The sequence below is a fragment of the Peromyscus eremicus genome, chromosome 15 (assembly GCF_949786415.1).
Source record: "Peromyscus eremicus chromosome 15, PerEre_H2_v1, whole genome shotgun sequence".
Lineage (NCBI taxonomy): Eukaryota > Metazoa > Chordata > Mammalia > Rodentia > Cricetidae > Peromyscus > Peromyscus eremicus.
In genome coordinates, this window is record NC_081431.1 from 58640994 (window position 1) to 58661204 (window position 20211).

The 20211-nt window shown below is 51.4% G+C and overlaps 1 protein-coding gene across 3 annotated transcripts in view; it reads left to right on the top strand.

Annotated features, from left to right (window-relative positions):
* Positions 1-897: 897 nt before the first annotated feature.
* Adora1 (adenosine A1 receptor) overlaps positions 898-20211 on the top strand; it is a 34891-nt gene continuing 15577 nt past the window's right edge. Inside the window, exons 1-2 of one of the 3 annotated variants that reach the window (XM_059280352.1) lie at positions 898-1106; positions 1855-2312. In XM_059280352.1, coding sequence (XP_059136335.1) covers positions 1972-2312 — 341 coding nt within the window. In that variant the 5' untranslated portion in view covers positions 898-1106; positions 1855-1971. Of the gene's footprint in view, positions 1107-1447; positions 2313-20211 lie in introns of those variants that run through there. The other 2 variants (XM_059280353.1, XM_059280351.1) reach the window with 2 other exon arrangements.

The window sequence follows — 20211 nt, forward strand, 5'->3', positions numbered from 1 at the left end:
AGGCCCTTCTCCAACACACAAACCCCATTTCTCAGAGAGGGATCTCTGTAAGGCACCCAGAAGGAAGGCTTGGGTCTGTGCCTACTGGTTGGAAGCAAGTGATGAGGTGAGGGCTAGGGGCATCATGGGGAGGGCACTGTGTGGCCGCTTGTGTAGTCTTTGGCAAGTTCCTTTCATTTCCCAGCCTGCTTCTTTTTCTGGAACACAAGGGACTGGACTAGATACTGTGTGGTCTTAGGTGCTGGGGTAAAAGGGAGGAGGAGGAGGAGGAGGAGGAGGAGGAGGAGGAGGAGGAGGAGGAGGAAAGAAAGGAGCATCGTAGTGTGACACTGACAGTGGTGATCTTGAGAAGCCGGTCACTTCTCTGAGCCTCAGCATCCCCATCTGCAAAATGGAAATTGCTAAGAGCCCGCAAAGCGTTCTGAAAGATGGATGAGAAAGAGATGTAATGACTCAGGATACCGCCTGAGAAGTAACGTGTGTGCTGGAAGCCTGTGCGTCCCTGACAGTGCCAGTACGGGGACTGGTTTCCTGAAGAGAGTAGGTTTTGGGATTAGGGGAGGAGCGCGGTGCTGCCAACCTTTAGTGGTTGTGGGAGATCAGAGAGGGGCCTTCTGGAGTCCCGCAGGTGACCAGGGCTCACTGCCACCCACCCTCCTGCCGCATTGAGAGGGGAGGGAGAGAGCACGGGAGGCCGCACCTCTGCACTGTCCCGAGGCCGGATTCACACATCACACCATTCCAGAAGCTCACGTTTTCTCAGCTTTTCTCACACAGAATCACTTCCTTTGTTTAGAGGAGGGGGTGGGGGAGGAGACGGAGGGCGACGAGGGAGGGGCCCGCGGGTGCCGCCGCCGCCGCCCCCGCCCCCTCCCCTCCCGGTGTGCGGAGCCCGATTGTCACTCAGCTCCCGCTCCGGGGGCGACGAAGGCGCTGGCGCCAGAGTGGAGTCTCGGCTAGCTACCATCCCCCTGGACCTAACAGGCTAGCCCTGGGTTCTCCTGGCATCTTCTGAGGGAGCGACTGCCCAAGGTTTCGGGATTTGGGGACACTTGGCTAGACAGTTCAGGTGGCCAGGAGCTCTGACAGCTTTGGTGTGACCTTGGGTAAGTCTGTGTCTCAGTTCGTGCACCATGAATGTGCAGGAGAAGGGTGGATGAAATGATTGGAATGCCCCCCCATGGGGCAGTCGATGGGCAAAGATTCTAAGCTGGAGCAGGACCAGGCGACTGTTAAGAGTCGGACACCAGCGGCGTCCCAGGTGGGTGGGCACAGGGCGGGGGTGCGCGCACGCGGGAAATGAGAGCCCGTGGACCTGCCAGGTCCTGGGCTTAGTCCCTCAGATTCACGCCTGCCATCCAGTCCCAGGTACGAAACAGGGGCACTACCTCTTTAAAAGCGTCCGGGGCTGAGCCTCTGCCGCACCATGTGATTGCTTGAAAGGCCGGGCTGGGAGCGCAGCGGCGGGAGCCTGGAGAATGATGAGCCGGTGCGCGCACGGTGCCCAGAGCCCAGCCCTGCCCGGCGCGGCTCCGGAAAGCCGCCCGGGGAACTTAGGGCAACGCCTTTGGGACCCCCTACTGGTTGGCAGGCAGGATGGTGAGCTCCCTGCCTCCGGGTCGGCGGACACCTGTGGGCATTGCGGAGGCATAGGGGATCGTTGTGGAGTGAGTGTACTGGGAGCTACCTCACACCTGATACAAAAGCCAGTGGTGGAGTGAGTGTTGCTATTTTAAGTTGCTGAATGGAACCTCTGAGGACAAGGGGAGGGGACAGAGGTTAAGAAGATAGAGGCTGAGTGCCTGGCCAGCCTGGGCAGGCACTGCATCTGCTAACTGGGGCACATCTTCGCAGGGCTGCCTATGTCCCCTCCTTCCCAGGCTGGCATCCCCACCGCAGGCTTCCTGACCACAGGTGCTGGCCTCGTGCCCCAGGGCGCCTGTCTGCTGATGTGCCCAGCTCCTGCCCACCATGCCGCCCTACATCTCGGCTTTCCAGGCTGCCTACATTGGCATCGAGGTGCTCATTGCCTTGGTCTCTGTGCCTGGAAACGTGCTGGTGATTTGGGCTGTGAAGGTGAACCAGGCACTTCGCGATGCTACCTTCTATTTCATCGTATCCCTGGCAGTAGCTGATGTGGCCGTTGGCGCCCTGGTCATCCCACTAGCCATCCTTATCAACATTGGGCCACAGACCTACTTCCACACCTGCCTCATGGTGGCCTGCCCTGTCCTCATCCTCACCCAGAGCTCCATCCTGGCTCTGCTGGCTATTGCTGTGGATCGTTACCTCCGAGTCAAGATCCCTCTCCGGTGAGTTCATAGCAGCCCAAGGTACTCTGTGAAACTCTTATGTTGGGTGGCTTGGGGGATGAGTTAGAGAAGATTAAGAGTGCATAAGGCCCGTCCCTAGTCAGCTAGGTGTTCTCTGGCTGTTGGATCCCAGCCCACACTTGGCCTTCCTGGGCTCTGTGTAGGGATGCTTCGCTGAGCTGCGGTGAGAAGCAGGAGGGGGCTGGGTGGCTGGAGAATTACCACCCTGACAGTACCCATGACCTCAGTGCTGTAGCCTCTGCAGCGAGGGAGCCTGAGGCAGCAGGTGAGGCCTGGAGTCGGGTTAGAGCATTTGGAGGGGTCACCACTGTCGTCCCCAAGACAGGGGACAGTGCAGGGTTGGGAATGGTCTGGATTCCACAAGTCCTAGGGAGGAGGAGAGCAGAGCTCCAGGGGAGGGTTGAGGACGTGTTAAGGGTGGCACACCAGGGCCAACCGTGCTGCCGCTTCTCGGATCAGACCAGCCTGGCTTCCGGAAGACACTCTTTGGCTCACTTGTTCTGCAAATGTCTTGTACCAGCCAGCTCCACCCTCCAGACTCTCCTGCTGAGCCCAGAGGGCTAGTTGCCTCTGCCCAGCTCCTACTGAGGGGATCTCTTTGGCAGGCAGGAAGAAGGCAGGAAGGTGGCTGCCCCTGTGTTCTGGCTTTGGCTTGCAGGCTACACCAGAGGTGCTTTTGCTGTTTCTAGACAGCTCAGGGAGGGAGGCTTAATGGTGGCAGTCCTCGTCGTCGTTGGGTGGGGGGAGGTCCCATCTACCTTGAGGCTCCCTGCCCAGGCCTACCAGGCCATAATCTTGGCACCAGGCAGTGCCTGGGTCACCAAGTGCCAGCAAGTACCTGGGCACACTGCCAGGAACCGGCTCCGCTGGGACACACTTTTGAGTGTGTTTCCCCCTCTTTGAATTCTTGTCACCAGTAGGTTCTGTAATGGTGAGCTTTAGCTGTCTCCAGCACCTGCCATCCTATGCAGCTTCCTCGCTCCCATATCGGGGACATGGGGCCTCTGACCTCACTTGGCAGTTTGCCCGAGCAGGCCTAGGTACCCAGAGTTCTCTCTTTGGTCACATTTATGCACGTTTAACTTTTCCCAGCCTCTTCTCACGTCATGCGTTCCCTGTGTCCAGTGAGGGAGGTGGAGCAGGAACTGGATGAGGGGAAGCAGACTCAGAGGATCTCCCGGAGCCAGGTGTGGAGAGCCTGATTCAACCAAGTCCTCCCTCTGACTCCTGTGCCTAGAACCTTGTCATCAGCCTCTTGCACCCCACCTCCAACCTCTCTCCCTCCCAGTCACCAAGTTTCCCAGGGAAGGTGGGGGGCAGAAGCCACAGAGGCTCAGCTTCTGAGGGCCTTTCATGCTGCCATTAAACCGGGGTTGCTGCTGGCCTGCACTAGGCAAGCTAGTCTCAATCCATTAGATGGGCTGGGCCTCAGAGCCCGACCATTACAACAGCGTGGCCACATTAGGAATGCACAGAGATGGGCAGCCAGAGGAAGGCCGCTGGAGAAAGTCTGCCTGCTGAGTGGGTGCCAATGCCTTGGCCCTGTCCTCGTGCCACAGAGGTCACAGGCTTCAGAATGTGTCCTCCTTACCCCGTGGGCCTGGGGAATGGAGTGGCCATGCTGGTAGGAATTGCAGGCTCATTCCCCCCAGAGGCAGCTGCTGTTGCTTCGAAGCTGGGGCCGTTGGAGAACAGTCCTCTGGGAGTTGAGGGTGGGCACAAGTGGAATATAATACAGGCCTGGGCTTGGATGCGTTTACAAATGCCTGGCTGTGTCACCTTGGGACAGTCACCTATTTAACCTCTAGAAACTTAAATTTCTTCATCTATAAAAGGGGACAGAAATAATAGTATGACTGCCTGGGGTTCCTAGAAGAATCTATAGCAATTAGTATTATGCCTGACATATTGTATGCAGGCTGTAAATGAGAAGTCTAGTTTCGTTATTAATATATGGCTTGAACAGGGGCTGGGCAGGTAGGCTCTGTTTCCCCAACCCAAACATGTGTGCTCTTAGACTGACATATGCTCAGTACATTCCAAGACGGTGTCAGAGAACTGTTAAGTTACATCTGTATATGTTTTCCCTCCCCCAATGGGCTGCCAGTGCCTCCAAGGCAATGTCCGGGGCAATGATCACATCTTGTGTGTTTCTGTGAATTACCTAGAATGCCCAGCAACACTGTGTAGTCCTTGGCACTCTGTAAATGTTGATTAAAACGACTGGATTTCCAGATCACATGGGTGAGTCTCAAACAGGCTTTATCTTGCTTGCTGAGGACTACTGTCCCCCATTTTGCTTCTCCCCACTTGCTCAGCATGGATCCTGGGAGTGCTCTGCCCAGCGAAGAAGAGCCTCCTCTCGAGTTAAGGGCCAGCTTCTAAACAAGGCTCCTGGCCAAGATGTCGATGACTCTAGGTCCAGGCCTGTCATTGCCCAGGTACCCTGCAGGAGGTACAGAATGCTCTGTATCCTTCCGGGCAGCTGGAGTCGGTGGAATGCCAGGCTTTTGAACCTGCAGGCACCTGGCTCCCTGCCCTGATATGCTAGACAAAGGTTGATGTGGCCCTGGGCCCTGAGAATAATGTCACTGAGTGTTGGGGAGGCGTGTCTAGACATTAGGAAATAGGAGTCATAGAACAAGGATTAGGTTGGTCAGTAAACCACGGGTTTTATTTCGTTCCATGTAGCAGAAACTTGAGAGAGAAAAGAGATTTACCTTATCTAATGTGACCCATTTGCATTTTTTGAAGTTGGAATAGTTGATTGTCAATAATGTGTGGTCTTTTACATGCTGCATGACACCTACCCATGCTTGTATTGAGAAGCTAGTTCTTACTTCTAGTTCCTAGGACTCTTCAATATCCATCCTCCCACCTCCTCACCCAGGGCTGTCTTGGTACTCTGTAATCATTTGGGGTCTGCTCCAGGGTGCTCCCTGCTTCTGTGAGGAGGTTGTCCTCAATTAGATGGGTTGCAGTAAAGTGAACCGTGGCAGAGGTTTGGGGTTTAGGTGTTGCTGTGTTACCAGATAACTGTGCAGCCTTAGAAGTGGTTCAACCTTCCCAAACTTTTCTCTGCCGTAGGCATGTTTGGATCCAAGGTCACCGAGGTTCCTTTTGGCTCTAACTCTCTGTGTGGTTCTTCTTCCTCCTGGTTCCTGCCAATGCTGTCTCAGGATCCCGGGCAGGTTTTGTGTTGGATTTTTCCACTCCTAGTGATTGATCATGTGGTGGCTATGTTTTGTTTTGTGTATGTTTTATCCCATTGACTGTGTGTAGCCTCTCAGTAGTGGAGGCTACTGCCAGCTTCATTCTACAGTTCTTCAGATAAACTAGAATCAGGAGCTTGAAAGTTTCAATAATTCTCCTACACAAACCGCTAGCCAGGGGCAGATTCCAGGCCTGCTATCAGCCGCTTTGAACCTGCAAGCCCAGCGCGCATGCGTAGACTTAAGCCGCGATCTTGTAGGGTGTAGGATCCAGTTTCCCTAAAGCTATCACCAGGTCCTTTGCCCCCTCTCACTTTTGCTAGTGTTTGTGCACTCTGCTTGGCTCACACTCAGCACCTCCCCCTCCCCTCCACTCTAGTGGGCAGTTGAGTCCCTTTGGAAGCCCTGCTGCTGCCCATATCTGGGGGCTTGCTTGTCTGGGAGGCTAGGTATGCTGGGTTGAGCTTTTGGAGGAAGAGGAACCTGTTAGATTAAGATGTGTTTGCTTTCGGCCGCTGGCTTGGCCGTCCCCGATCTGGTCTGGGCTTTGTTTATGTATTTATTTGACAACTAAAATGGCTCACGCACTACCAACACCCCAGCAGCCATCTGTGACCTCTGTGTCCCGGAACAGTTGTTCTGAGTCTCCATCTGCTTCCAGAAGGAGCAGGGTGTCTCCAGATGCGTGGTCGAAGGATGCATTAGTCATAGGCTAGAGTGCACGAGGCAAAAAAGCAGCCAGAGGAAGCCACGGAGAGGAAACCAAGGGCCAGGGGAGTGGGGGGGGGGGGGGGGGCTTGTTCAGGGTCACTGCGCTGGGAACTCGGTGCTCCTCCCCAATCAGCCTCTTCTCAGCCTGGGAAAGAAAATGTAGCTTCAGTGGATTGGGTCCGTGGAAGAGTGGTAGGCTGCGGGGTGTGATGGAGGTGGCTCGGTGTTTGTGTTGGGGCAGCCTGCAGGTGCTTATGCTGGATGTAGCTGAACCAAGACACACGGCTTTCCTTGCAGAGGTGTCCGGGTTTGTTTCAGGGGTGAAAGCACCCCATCTTCCCACATTGGGATGGCTTCCAAGAAGCCTTGTGTGTCGGCAGGGTGAGGGTGGGGGGCAACTTGTTCAAGCATCCGCTGTGAGGAAGCCGAGGAATAGGTAAGGTGGTTTGTGGAGAAGCCCGTCCACCTCGGGGGCCCTGAGTGGAGCCTTCGGGGCTGCACCCTGACGTTTTGTGTTTATTTGAGAGCCTCAAAGAACCGTGCTGATTGCGAGGAATGTAGAGAGGAATAAAGACTCCAAATCCACCAGTACTTCTTCCACCTACAGAGGACGACTGTTAACATTTGGTGTTCCAGAAAATTTTTCCACACACATGTATATATTTAGCTACATTATTTTTGCATATGGCAAGTATCTATCTATATATGGTTTTAAATCCTATTTTTCTCACTTAACATTACATTACAAACATTTCCACATGTCAACTAAAATTATTTTGTGAGGGCTTTTATGACAGTATAAGATTGTATTATTATTCATCTTTTAGGTTTCAGGGAATCCACCTCCCGCACTTGTCCGCCAGGTTCATTTTGTCTGTTAGCTTTTCAGACTGGATGTGTGCCTCCTTCCATATTACTTCAGGCTCAGGGAGTTTTCTATTTAAAACTTCTCTCTGGGGTCTGGGTAAGCACCAGAGTTCCAGGACACTCTGTTTACATACTCAGGTGTCTTCCATGTCTGTCATGGAGTAGATATGCTGTAACTTCTTTGGGATAAATTAACATTTGGGTAGCACATTTTATTTATCTATTTTTAAGTAGGTTGCTAATTAGAGTACTATTTTATTATTATTATTACTACTACTATTATAAAAAAAAACACTTCAGAGGCTGGGGAGATGATTCAGCTGGTAAGGGCCCTTGTTGCCAAGCCTGATGGCCTAAATTCAATCCCTGAGGTATACATAGTGGAAGGAAAGAATGAACTCCTAAAAGCTGGTTTGTACTCTGACCTCCACACTAGTACCCTGAGTACCCCAACACGCACACACACACACACACAGTGGGGGAGATAATGAATGAATAATAAATATAAATAAATGAAAATTTCAAACAAACAAAAGCCAAAACACTTCACTGATTCACGTTGTTTCAAGGGCCAGAGCCAAGGCCTAGGACCCTGGACGGAACCTCCTAGTACTGGCTTGCCTATGTCCAAAAGTATTTTCATATGAGGCTAAGTATCTCCCAACTCCTTTCGTCCTTCCCCCTCTACCCCTTTCCCATTTCACCCACCCTGCCACTTCCCAGGAGGCTTCTGGTATTCCTCAGCCCATTTGTCCTTCTGGGCTAGCGAGACAGGACTGTACAGGCTCGGGATCTAGTTCTTAGTAGCTGTTCTCTATTTCCTGAGGCTTGGCCATTTTGTTTCTTTGCCTTTTGTTGAGGAGAGAAGTCTCCAGAATGAAGGGCTTGGCGTGTGGTATTTCTTGGTTAGCCTTGTTGGGCAGGAGGGCACAGACATAAAGGGCAGAGCTGAGAGGAAGGAGGCTGAGACACACACAGCTTCTCGGGCTGGGAATCCCTCCTTTAATTTGGGCCCAGAAGAGGTTACCAGTTGTTACAGAGCAAAGGGAGTGGGAATGGGAGAGGAAGAGATGGCAGGGTGTGGGCCTTGTCATCCATCCCTCTTTGCAAACACTGGCTTGAAGGTGGACAAGGAGATGGGACAGCTAGGGAAGAGCACCCTTGACCCCAAAGAGTAGACTGTGGTAACTTCTCTTGCCTGGCAGTCTTTAGGGACAGGATCACAGAGATGTGGGGCTGGGGGGCAGTGCTAGGCAGTTCACTGGGCTGCAGGTACGGAGGGGTGTGCAGCCTGGTGCCCTCTACCTGGGAACTCCCAGCCACCCTTGAGATTATAGCTTTCCACAGTCCAAGCTTGCCACGGAGGGATTCCTGACCTCCTCTGTCAGCAGTCAGGATGGCAGGTGACTGATGGCCGACAAGTATCAATGCTTGAGCTGGCAGCCGGTGCCTATTCCACAGTCACTTCTTCAGCACAGGTCATGTGGGGAGTTACCCTTTGGGACTTCTTCCTGCTGCTTGCTCTCAGAACTTGTCTGACTTTTGAGAAAGAAGGGTGACTGGTCATTCTCACTTGTCCTTATCCAGGACCCTAATGTAGACAGATCTAGTCCAGTGGTTCTCAGCCTTCCTAATGCTGTGACCCTTAATATATCCTTACGTTGTGGTGACCCCCAACCACAAAATTACTGTTGTTGCTAATTTATAACTGTAATCCTGCTACTGTTATGAACCATAATGTAATCATCTGTGTTTTCTGGTGGTCTTAGGTGACCCCCGTGAAAGGGCCATTCCACCCCCAAAGGGGTTGTGACTCCGTAGGTTGAGAACCACTGATCTAGTTACTCATTCACCCACATAGTCATTCATTCAACAAATGCTCATCGAGTGCCACATGTGTGCCAGCTGATGCTGTGGATATTTGTGATACAGGTCCTTGCAGAGCCTGCTTACTAATGGCCTGGAGGACAGATGTCAAGTCACAAACAGGAGGCTTAACTTATGTAGAGTGTTAAAAGGTAAAATGTGGTGTAGAATCAAGTCAGGATGAGTGAGATTGGGTGGCTAGGCTGGGGCTGGGGGAAAGAGTTGCAAGGTAGACCTAATGACTTCCTTGAGAAGGTATCTTTGAGCAAAGCTCTGGGGAGGGGACATGACACATGGACATCTGAAAGACACATGATGTAAGGAAACAACCAGAACAAAGGTCCTGGGGTAGGAATGTGCTTGAATGAGTTTAGACGTGTGTATGGAGATGAGGTGAGGAAGGGGAGGGTGGGGAAGATAAGGAGTGCAGACTGGCACACACGTGCTTGCACACCTCTGGAAGACTTTTACTTTGAAGGAGATTGCAGCCATTTCACAACTCCGAGCAGAAAAGGGACATCATCTGGTCCCCGAGGCTCTCATGCTGAACATGTGCTTTAGGGCCAGGGGGGGGAACGAGAGACTGGTCAGGAGCTGTCACGTTGCCTCAGGTGTGAGAGACAGCTGAACAGTGGCAGAGGGAATGATGAGGAGTGCTTGATTCTGAATGTGTCTTCTTAGATTTATGGAAGCAGGAATTTCATACAGAAAGTGCATAGGTTGCAAGTATGTAGCTCAGGTTTGTGGTGACTTTCTTACATTGAGAACATCCTCAGCACCCTCGAAGGGCCCCTGCGCCTCTCCCAGTCAGTACCCTCCCCAGAATAACCACCCTCTGACTTTTGTCATGCGGACTTGTTTTGCCTGCTCCTAAGTTTCTACAACAGAAGCAAGCCATGCCTACCCTTCTGTCTGGCTTCTGAGGCCCAGAATGATGGTTGAGCTCCATGTCTGTTTCTGGGTGAACTCGGGTAGGTCCCCCACCCCGCCCTTGCTCCTGTTCGAACTCCACTTTATCAGTGTACTACAATGTACTACTATCAATGGACTGCTGCTGAGGTTCTGCATAGGATAAGAAAGAGCCAGTGGATTTGCATGTGATTTGATAACTCCCTATCGTCCCCACTTTCTCTTTATCACCGCATCTCAATACAAAGGCCTCCCTGCTGTGTCTAAACTCTTGAAGTCCATTCCTACCCTAGGGTCTTTGTTCTAGCTGTTTTCCTTGCGTGGTGTGTCTTCCTGAAGTCTCTGTGGTATGTCCGCTCACCTCTAGAGCTTTGCTCAAAGACACCTTTTCAAGGAAGCCATCTTGTCTACCTTGTACTCTTCCCCCTAGCCCCAGCCTAGCCACCCCGATCTCACTCACCCTGGCTTGTTTCTACAGCACATTTAACCATTAACACTCTACATAAGTGAAGCCTTCTGTCTGTGAATTTAGTGATAGATTTGATGTGAGGAGGAGTCAACAGGCATTTTTCATCCTAAGCAACTGGGAGGATGGAGTTGGTATCATCCAAGATGGACAAAGCCTCAGGTTTTAGAAGCAATAGGAGTTCAGTCGTAAGCACATCGGATGTGGCATGTCTGGGCACTGAGAAGGTGGGGGAGAGAGGACACATCAATAAGGAGAGCAAAGAAGAGCCAACAATAGGGGTTCCTGGAAGCCAGGTGTAGGAAGCGGATTAGTTCTTCCCAGTGCTGCTGAACGATGTGAGCGGAGGCCTGAGAATCACCACTGGCCGGGGCTAGTTCAGCACGGGTGAGCGGGGCAAGGGCAATGCCAGTGAAGAGAGTGGATAGAGAGCCTGATTGCAGGAGGCTCCACGGAGAAAAGGAGTGGGGTTGAAGGCTGCTGGTTTCTATCTGAGGATTACTCTATCTGAGATTACTATCCGAGGAATTTTGTTGCAAAGAAAGCAAAGTCATGGGAGCAGCAACAGTCAGAATCGGGAAGAGAGGACTTTGTGTCATTTCTGGAGATAGGGGGAGGTCAGCGTGTCTGTGTGCTGCCTACAATGGTCCAGTGGTGAGTGATCTGCTAAGGGTGGGGCCATGTCTGCGCAGCAAGAAGGGTTGGACTAAAGAGACCAGCTGTGTGGGCAGGCTGCTGGAGGCCCTTGAGTGGCTCGTGAAGCCAGAGACAGATGCTGGCAGCTGGCTGCTGCCATCTTCTCATGAATTAGGAAGCAAGGCAGTTGGTCAAGAGCAGGGATGCAGAAGGAGGTGTTAGAGAGTGTAGCAAATGCGAAATAATTCTCTAGGAAATGGGCGGTGACTAGAAGTCTATTCTCTGGGGGCAGCCTGAAGGACTTCCTGAAGCTCATGGGGATGAATTTGAAGTTTCCCTAGCTTTGTGGTTATGAGTGTAACACGGGCCATGTTCATCTACACAGGCACAGTCAAGGAGCAGGCAGCGAGTCCATCCTTCCGCAGCTCAAAAGTACCAGATTCATGATAAGATGGGAATCTTATCGTGGTCAGAGGTTGGTTCATGGTCAAGAGCTTGGATTTTATTCTAAGTGCTTTACGAAGCCTCTGAGTGATTTAAGCAGGGGATGGCGTAATCCAAATTACATTTTTAAAGGGCAGAAAGTCCTTAACAGAATATTAGCAAATCTACTCTAATGATAAGAAAAGAGTCATATATCATCAGTGAAATGGTTTTTTTTAAAATGTATGCACATAGTTGAACATGTTAAAAAACCTCCATCAGGGCCATTATGCTTTCACATGAGGTCGCCCTGGTGTGTGTGGAGGATGAGCAGAGTGGAGACTGATCATGACAGGGCTCAGGCGGAGTGGAGGAGGCCATGGAGTAGGACAGAACTGGAAGGCCACAGGCATGATAGGGTTAGAACCATCGGGAAGACGTTCAAAAGGATCAAATGCCAGCCTTTGGTTTGTGGCTACCGGTGTCAAGTCCTAGAATGTGACAGGCTGTTGCTAGAGATGAGGAGGAAACGGGAGCGGGGGGGGGGGGGTTGATTCTCGAGTGTTCTTCCCATTTTTGTACCCCCTCTTGCTTTAGGGAGCAGGTCCTTCCATCTCCAACTAGCTTTAGGGAGCGGGTCCTTCCATCTCCAACTAGCTTTAGGGAGCGGGTCCTTCCATCTCCAACTAGCTTCCTGGGCACCTCCAGCGGCTCCATCTGCCCCTGTCCCACCTCATTTCTCAGGAGGCCATTTTGGCTTCCTCAGGCTGGGACCAGAGGCAGAACAATAAGGACATATGGCTTTGGCCTTCCCAAAGCATCTAGGAGATTGCAGAGTAGGGGGTTCTTCCCTTTGATGGGCTCCACTCAGAATGGGCACAGTGGCTCCTGGGGTACTACTTCTTGCCCCAAATGTGTCTCCATCCTGAGGATCATGTCCTGGACGGTATGTCTCCAGAAATTGAGTTCTCTCCTGTGTTGCTGGCATGTGCCCTGTGTTTAGGGCTATGTTAACTGTTTGCACAACGGTTGTCCCCAGGGACCACTGCCCTCTCACAGCTGCCGTGGGGCACTGAGTGGCCAGGTGGCAGCTAAGGCAGCAGAAGCTGGTCAGTCAGCAAGCAGAAAGCCCTTCGTGGGTGCCAGAGAAGGTAGCGTGATGGAGTCCCCAGTGCTGGCCTAGGCGCTCACCGTGTCCCAGCCACTGTGGCCTGCTGGAGCGGCCCTTCCACACGGAAGCAATCTCTTTTGCCTCCTGGAGCTGAGTGGGCTTTGCAGCCTGGCTGGCAGGTTTGGTGTGGGTACTGCCTGCTCTTGGAGACATCTGGTTTCCCATCCTCAGCTTTCCGCCCTCGGCGAGCAGGGCACAGACCGCAACAGGGCAGGGACTGCTCCTCAGCCCCTATCTATCTCCACGGAGCCAAGGGCTCCGATGCACGCCCCTCCCCTAGGCAGGCAGGGGCCACGGATCACCAGCCATTCTCCTGGGACCCCGGATACCGGACAGGGATAGTCCAAGACAGCTTTCTCTCCCCCTCCTCCCCCGCCCCCTGCTGCCTTTTTTCAGAATCTGGGTCTCACATATCCCCGGCTGATCTGAAACTCACTATGTAACTGAGAATGACCTTGAAGGCCTGACCCTCCCTTCCCCACTTCCCCACAGTTGAGATTACAGACTTGTTTCCAATGACCCTTTCAGAGGCATCTTCCTCCCCTTGTTTCACAGAGATGTGTTAGTGTCTCGAAGGGTAGAGAGCAGTCTCTGTGGGCAGATAGACCTGTGTGAGAAACCAGCTTCAGACACTCAGATGACTGAGGTGGTTAACGTTTCTGCCTACCATTTCCCTTTCTGTAAAGCAGGATCCCCGGGCTTCCTTTCTAGGGCTGTGGGGTGTAGGGACGATGCCTGTGAAGGGCTCATGCGTAGTAGGCACTCTGCAATGGGGACTGTTACTCTTGTTAGCATGCCAGAATTTATTTTCCTTCTTTCTTTCCTCCTTTTTCCTTCAATATTTTGAGACAGGATCTCATATAGTCTCATTTAAAGTTTCCTTAACTCTTAATCCTCCTGCCTCAGCCTCCCATGTATTGGGATTCCACGTGTACACCACCCCACCAGGCTAGAGTTTAGTTTTCATTGAACACTTGATGTTACTAGTGTGACACACTCTGGGCTCAGGTGATGTCAGGAAGAGCTGCCTGCTCTAGAGGGCAGGGTGTGGGTCCTCCTACTGCCCTGTTCGTGATGGCCAGTGCCTGGAATATATCGGACTGACACTTAGTAGGTGATTTAATTCTTGTCTGCAGAACATGGGAGTGAGAGAAGGCTCATCGGCAGGAGGCCGTGAAGGAAGTTTATTGGGGAGTGAGCATCCAAGGCAGGAGGAAGTTGGACAGACAGACAGACAGACAGTCAATCCATGCTCACCTGCACAGGACAGAGGTTACCTAAAAAACAAAAAAAAATGCTCCCAAGAGTGCAGAGACAGGGTACAGAGAAGTGAGGAGGTCCCCAGGCTATCTCTGCAAATGAGAAGGTGAGGACCCTGGCCCCTGGGCTCTCAGCTCAACTCCACCTGTGTATGAAATCCAGCGTGGTGGCATCTTCTGCTTCTAGAATGTGAAGAGCTCTTCCTGCACACCCCCTCCCCCCCCCGAAGGCTTCGTCCTCCTGTGGGGAGCTAGCCTCTGAGGGAGCTGAAGCAAGGGCTCCCCTGGGGGTTGGCAGCTCTGTGAGTTGTGTCTGGGCCAGAAACCATTCACTGTGTTTGGGGACTCACCATGTTGAGCAGACACCTGCCGGCAGGGCTCTGTCCTCAGTAGAGGACACACAAACAGCCACCCCCACATGATGGGCTGTGATAGAGAGCTCCCTGGTGACATCATGCCCATGGCTTACAGAGCAGCTGTGTGGGCCCCAAGAACTGATGACTGTCTAGGATCGAGGAATGTGAAGGCATAGACTTCGTCCGTCACCTTCACTGGCTGCGTAAATCAGAGTGACATCCTAAGCGTCCAGATGGTTCTCTCAAGTACACTTGCTCACTTCTGGGCCCACTCTACACCTCAGTTCCTTATTCTCCAGGGTCCAAGGAAAGTCCAACCAAGGCATTCCATTTGGGCCTCCCTTTCTTTACACTGCTCTCTATCATGGGGACATCATTTACTTATCAAGTCATCAAGTGTTTTCTGACATCATTAGTCCTCAAGGGCACAGACCAGTGGTCTAGTGATGATACTGACGAGTGCCAGCTGGCACACTGCCAGGAGCCTGAGTAGCCTGGACCAACCAACACAGGCCAGGCCACACCCAGGCTCTCTTACCTGTGCCCTCAGCCAGTCGTTTTTTTTTTTTTTTTTTTTTTTTTTTTTTTACTTTTTAAAGATTTGTTTTATTTTATGTGTGTATGTGCTGCATGTATGTCTGTGTGCCATGTGTGTGTCTGGTGCCCACCAAGGCCAGGAGAGGGCATTGGATCTTCTGGAACTAGAGTTACAGAGGTCTGTGAGGCACCACGTGGATGCTCAGAATGGAACCGCCGCCGCATTCTTCCTCCATCCCCACATTTTGTGTTGTTTACTATTCTTACGTTATAAAACTTTTAAGAAATTACTCGTTAAACTGAGTTATATAAGGCCATTTTCATGCAAGTGTGTAACGTCCTCCTCCCTTCCCCACTCCCGTCCCGTCTCTTCCTCCCCTTCCCCCTTCTGTTGCCTTTATCCTCCTATACATTTTGTGACTGCTTTCATGTCATCTGTACAGATATGATTTTATGCCTATAAAATCTAAGAACCACTAATGAGAGAAGACACATGGTTTGTTTTTCCGAGACTGACTTAATTCACTTGATATGATTATTTCCGGTGGTGCCCATTTTCCTGAGAATGGTGTAACTTCATTCTTATTTATGGCTGAAAAAAAAAAAAATCATGTGCATCACACCTTCTTTATCTGTCCTTCTGTTAACCCTGCATTGGTTTCATGACTTAGCAACTGTGAGCAGTGGGAAAGAAACTGTGGGAGATTGCCGGCCATCCAAGAAACGCGCGTTGGAACTACATTGAAATCCCGTGCTCCTGCAGTCTGCGTGACACTGAACAGAAGAAAACAAATCGCAACCAACGGGAACCCTTACCCTCTGTTCCTGGGAATATAAACCAGTCCAGCCACTATGGAAATCAGCATGAAAGTTCCTTTAAAAACTAAAAATAGAACTACAATACAACCCAGCTATACCACTCCTGGGTCATTTACCCAAAAGACTCCAGTCAAGTTTCACAGAGATATTTGCATATCCATGTTTATTGTGAAACAATTCACAACAGCCAATCACTTTTTATCCAGACTGTGGAGTTGAGAATAAAAGAAGAGGGTTTGACCTCAACATCACCTACAACTTATGCATATGCATAAATGAACATCTCACACCTACCCTACTTTTTTATTTTTATTTATTTATTTACTTTTTACATTGGGGGAGCAAAATGGGTCATGCCATGTCACGCCTGTGGCGGTCAGAGGAAAATTTGTAGAATTTGGTTCTCTCCTCCCATCATGCAGGTTCCAGGATTGAACTTAGGTCATCAGACTTGGTGGCCAGCATCAATATCTACTCTTCTCTCTCTGGTTCCTTCCCGCCTATTCTTGAACTCTGGGCATTGCTCAGATGGCAACTCTCCATGAAGCTCCCTTTCTTCTGTCTCTGTGCTGTCAAGCTCCCCATGCTCCCCCTTTACACAGCCCCTCTGAGATGCACTGGCCTGAGAGCCACTGGTGGTGTGTGAGGGGGTGGCAAGCCCGTTCATCTACATGCACAGCACACCGCTTAGCGCCTGGCCATGTTTTATGTCCAGTAACTCACTGAATGCATGCCACCGGGGTGATTCCTGAGACTGAGGATTGCCAGGTCTCGTGTCAAATACCTGATACGGATGGTCTTGTTTAAGAGCGTGTACAGAGAGTACTCTATCCAGGTAGTATTACACAGCCCCATTTTCCCACGTGGAAGCAGAGGCTTCCCAATTCAACAAAGCTAAGGCCCACAGCTGCTACTGGATGAATGACTGAATGGAAAGTGAAATGCCTTGAACTGAGCCTTGACTTCAACACTCACTTGTGGGTGATCTTGGGTAAATCACCCCTTGTTTGGGTATCAGTGCGCACGTTTACAGAATGGGCATCCTTCCAACCCCTATGGCAAAGGGCCTAGGATCTGGAAGGAAGAATGGCTTTATTGTTCAGTGGTGAGCTGGCTCTGGTGTGTGTGTGTATGGGGGGGGGGGTATTTCAATTCTCCTGGTTGATCTCTGGCTGATTCTTGGCCTGCGTAGCTTGAGGGTCTGGTAGCGAGGGACTAGAAGAAGCAGATGACTGGCTGGGGACATGTGAGTGGAGCAGAGACCTGTAAGACCTACAAGACAAAAGAAGCTGGACTTGGGAGGGGTGGTCCAGAAGTGCTTGGCAGACAGTTGCCCCTGGGAGCACTTCCCTCTGCCGCTGGGAGCACTTCCCTCTAGGTGGTGTGCCTTGCTGTCTGCTACCTGCTGGAGCTGTGGACAGCTCCAGGCTCTGGCTTCATCTCAACCAGCAGGCAAGCTGGACACTCCCACTGACTCCACTGACGAAGACCAAACCGCAGAAGACAGAGGCTCACCTGGGTGGAAGGTCCCCTGAGGTTGTGTGAGCAAGCTGGCACTGAGCCTTAGTCCCTGAGGGACCTCACAGCCTTAGGCCTCTGTACAGGGTATAAGTGTGAGTCCACACACACAGGGAGCAGACTCGGTTACAGTGTTCCTGGGGTCTGACCCTAATCCACAGTCATGATTCGAAGAAAATAATGTTCAAGGGAAACACCAGTGACAATTAAGAACGGGGATCCCCCTGTTAGCTGGGGAGAGACTAGAAATAGGTGGTTCCCCCAATATGCCTGGTATAGAGAGAGTTGCAGGTCGGGATACCAGGAGGCATGAACTCTGGACCTAGGCTGCCATGTGCCCACATGGACCTCACTCCTTGGGACCTGCATCCTTTGCAGCAAACAGGACTTACTGAGCCTGAATTTTGCCTGGCTCTTCAGGGCTGCTGCTGCAAGGATCAGTACAGGGGTACAGGGTCTGATAGAGGAGGTGATACTCAGAGTACATTTGAGTGATAAGCAGCACAGGCTTTGGACCAGCTGGCTAAGCTGGTCTCCTGGTCTGCCACAACTTGACCATTCCTCACAGCCTCAGTTTCCAAATCTATCAACTGGAAACTATATATACTTTATGGAACCGTGGGGAGGAATGTACGTGAAAACAACTGTGATCCAAAACCACCCTATTTTTTGCTGTTTGGTGGCAGAGAGGAGGCTGGGTGGATGGGGCCTGCAAGTGCATGAGCATGCACACATGTGTGTGGCTTGTGGTTGGTGTGGACAGTGTGGCTGGAGGAGTTCCTTCACAAGCATGCCAACAGCTGAAATCAAGAAGCCGGTCTTGGGGAAGTGGCTGTGGCGGGGCCGGGAGGCACCTCAAGCCCCCTGCACAGATGAGGATGTGTTCGGCCACTGTTCTGAGGGCAGTGCCAGGGGCACTTGCCCCTGAGACTTCAGCGGTCACCTACCTCCCTTAAGCAATTGTTTCTTTCAAGCAGATTGCTACTTCGAGCCACTGAGGAGCCCCGGGTCTGCCTGGCATGAGAAGGAAGGCTTAGAGTCCAGTGGGGAGGGGCAGCTATGGGTTGATTATCTCCTCAATGTCAGGTTCGGCTCTGTGATTTGTTTGCTAGCATGTTGGACTCCACTCAGTCTTTCAAAGCCAATATTGTCATTCCTTTGTAAGGAGAGCAATGGAGAACCGGGGGTATAAGGCAACTTGAAAACTGTTCTCTATCTTGCAAGTAGCAAAACTGGGATTTGATCACATTTGCGATAGGTCACTCTCCTCAGGGGTTTGCAGACTCTGGGGGACTACAGCCCCATCCTTGAGGGCATTCAGGCTGAGAAGGTGATAGAAGACAGGATCCGGCAGATGGCAAGAGAAATCAGCCCTGCTGGAAGGGCTGGTATTTCTGCAGTGGAGGCTGCTGATGGCATGGGTGTGCACAGGTATGGCCTGCCCAGATGCCTGGTTTCCTTTAGACTAGCAGTTCTCAACCTGTGGGTCTCAACCCCCTTGGGGGTCGAAGGACCCTTTCACAGGGGTCACCTAAGACCATTGGAAACCACAGATATTTACATTACGATTTGTAACAGTAGCAAAATTACAGTTATGAAGTAGTGATGAAAATAATTTTATGATTGGGGGGTCCCCACAACACGAGGAACTGTATTAAAGGATCGCAGCATTAGGAAAGTTGAGAACCTCTGCTCTAGACCCTGGGCCCTTTCTCTCCAGCCCCAGAACCTGAATGGACTCATTTGCATGGCTCCTTCAGTCACAAGTGCAGGGAGGCTAAATCAGGATGTGTTGCTAGCACTGTGCAGCAGAAGCAATCCCATGAGGCCCTGGGGGCAGAGAAGGGTGAAAGTGAAGCTGGAGATGCAGACCAGCAGGATCTGGCTGGATCCTGGGCCTGGATGCTGTGAGGACCTTCGCCCCAGGGACACTCTCTTTCCATCAGTCCCTGGAGCGAAGCAGGGCTCAGCCTAAGCTCAGGTAAAAAGCAGCTAAGCCCTAGCCTTGGACCTTTCACATCTTTCGGAGCCTCGGTTATCCTGCCTGTAAGATGGTAGCACTCTGTCTAGTAACCCGAGATACGTAGGAGTCTGAGGCAGGCTGATTGCAAACCCAAAGCCTGCCTGGGCTGTAGAGTTAAGTTCAAGGCCATCTTGGGCAACTTAGTGAGATCCTGTCCCCAAAATTTAAAAAAAAAAAAAGTTAAAGGTATAACTCAGTGATAGGGTCTTTGCCTAGCTTGTGAAGCCCCAAATTTAGTCTCTAGTGAAAAGGGGGTGGGCAGTAATAGAGCTGTTCTGCCCGTCTTACAAGCTGACTTGGGCATCCATGTACTGTGGTACCGAGGCAGCTCTCGCCTCCTCTCTTCTGCTGCTCTGCTTCCCAGTTCTTTCTCGCCTATGTACAGCCATGTTTTTCCATTGGCCTCAAACATGTTGTGTAGCAGAGGGTGACCTTGAACTCCTCCAGATCCTACCCAAGGCTGGGAGTGTGGGTGTGCACCACACCTGACTCCCCACATCCTGCAGAGCGCTGCTGAGTACCTAGTTCCTGCGTGATCCAAAAAAGCGTACCTTTCCTTTTCTGAGCGTTCTTCCTCACCTCCTTCCCAGACCAGGGTGGGGAGAGCTACTTCTGCGTCAGATATTGGGCCAAGTGCCATTGGGCCTTGCTAAGCCAAGCCAGGTCAGGGACCAGCGGTCTTGGCATTTCCTGGGAGCTTGTTGGAAATGCAGGATCCAGCTGCACCCCAAGGTTGCTGACTCATAATCTGATTTTGAAAGGGCCCCAGGTGATTCATATCCACCGTCCAGCTTGGAGAGCTCAGACGATCTGGACACTGGGGAATGGAGGAGCATAGTCCTGCCCTCACAGTCCTCACAGCCTCTTGGGGGTGTGAGCTTGTGAAACAGGCAATTTTGAAAGCAGGGATTTGCTCACTACAGAAGGAGTGCATGTACTGAAGCATTGCTGTATACCCCCATAAACATACACAATTATTATTTGTTGATAAAAATAAATACAATTTGGAATCGTCCCGAAACAAAGTTAAAACAAACAACAACAAAAACCATGTTTAGGCTTCAGAGGTGCCTGACTTGAGCTGCAGTTCCAGTTCCAGCCACTA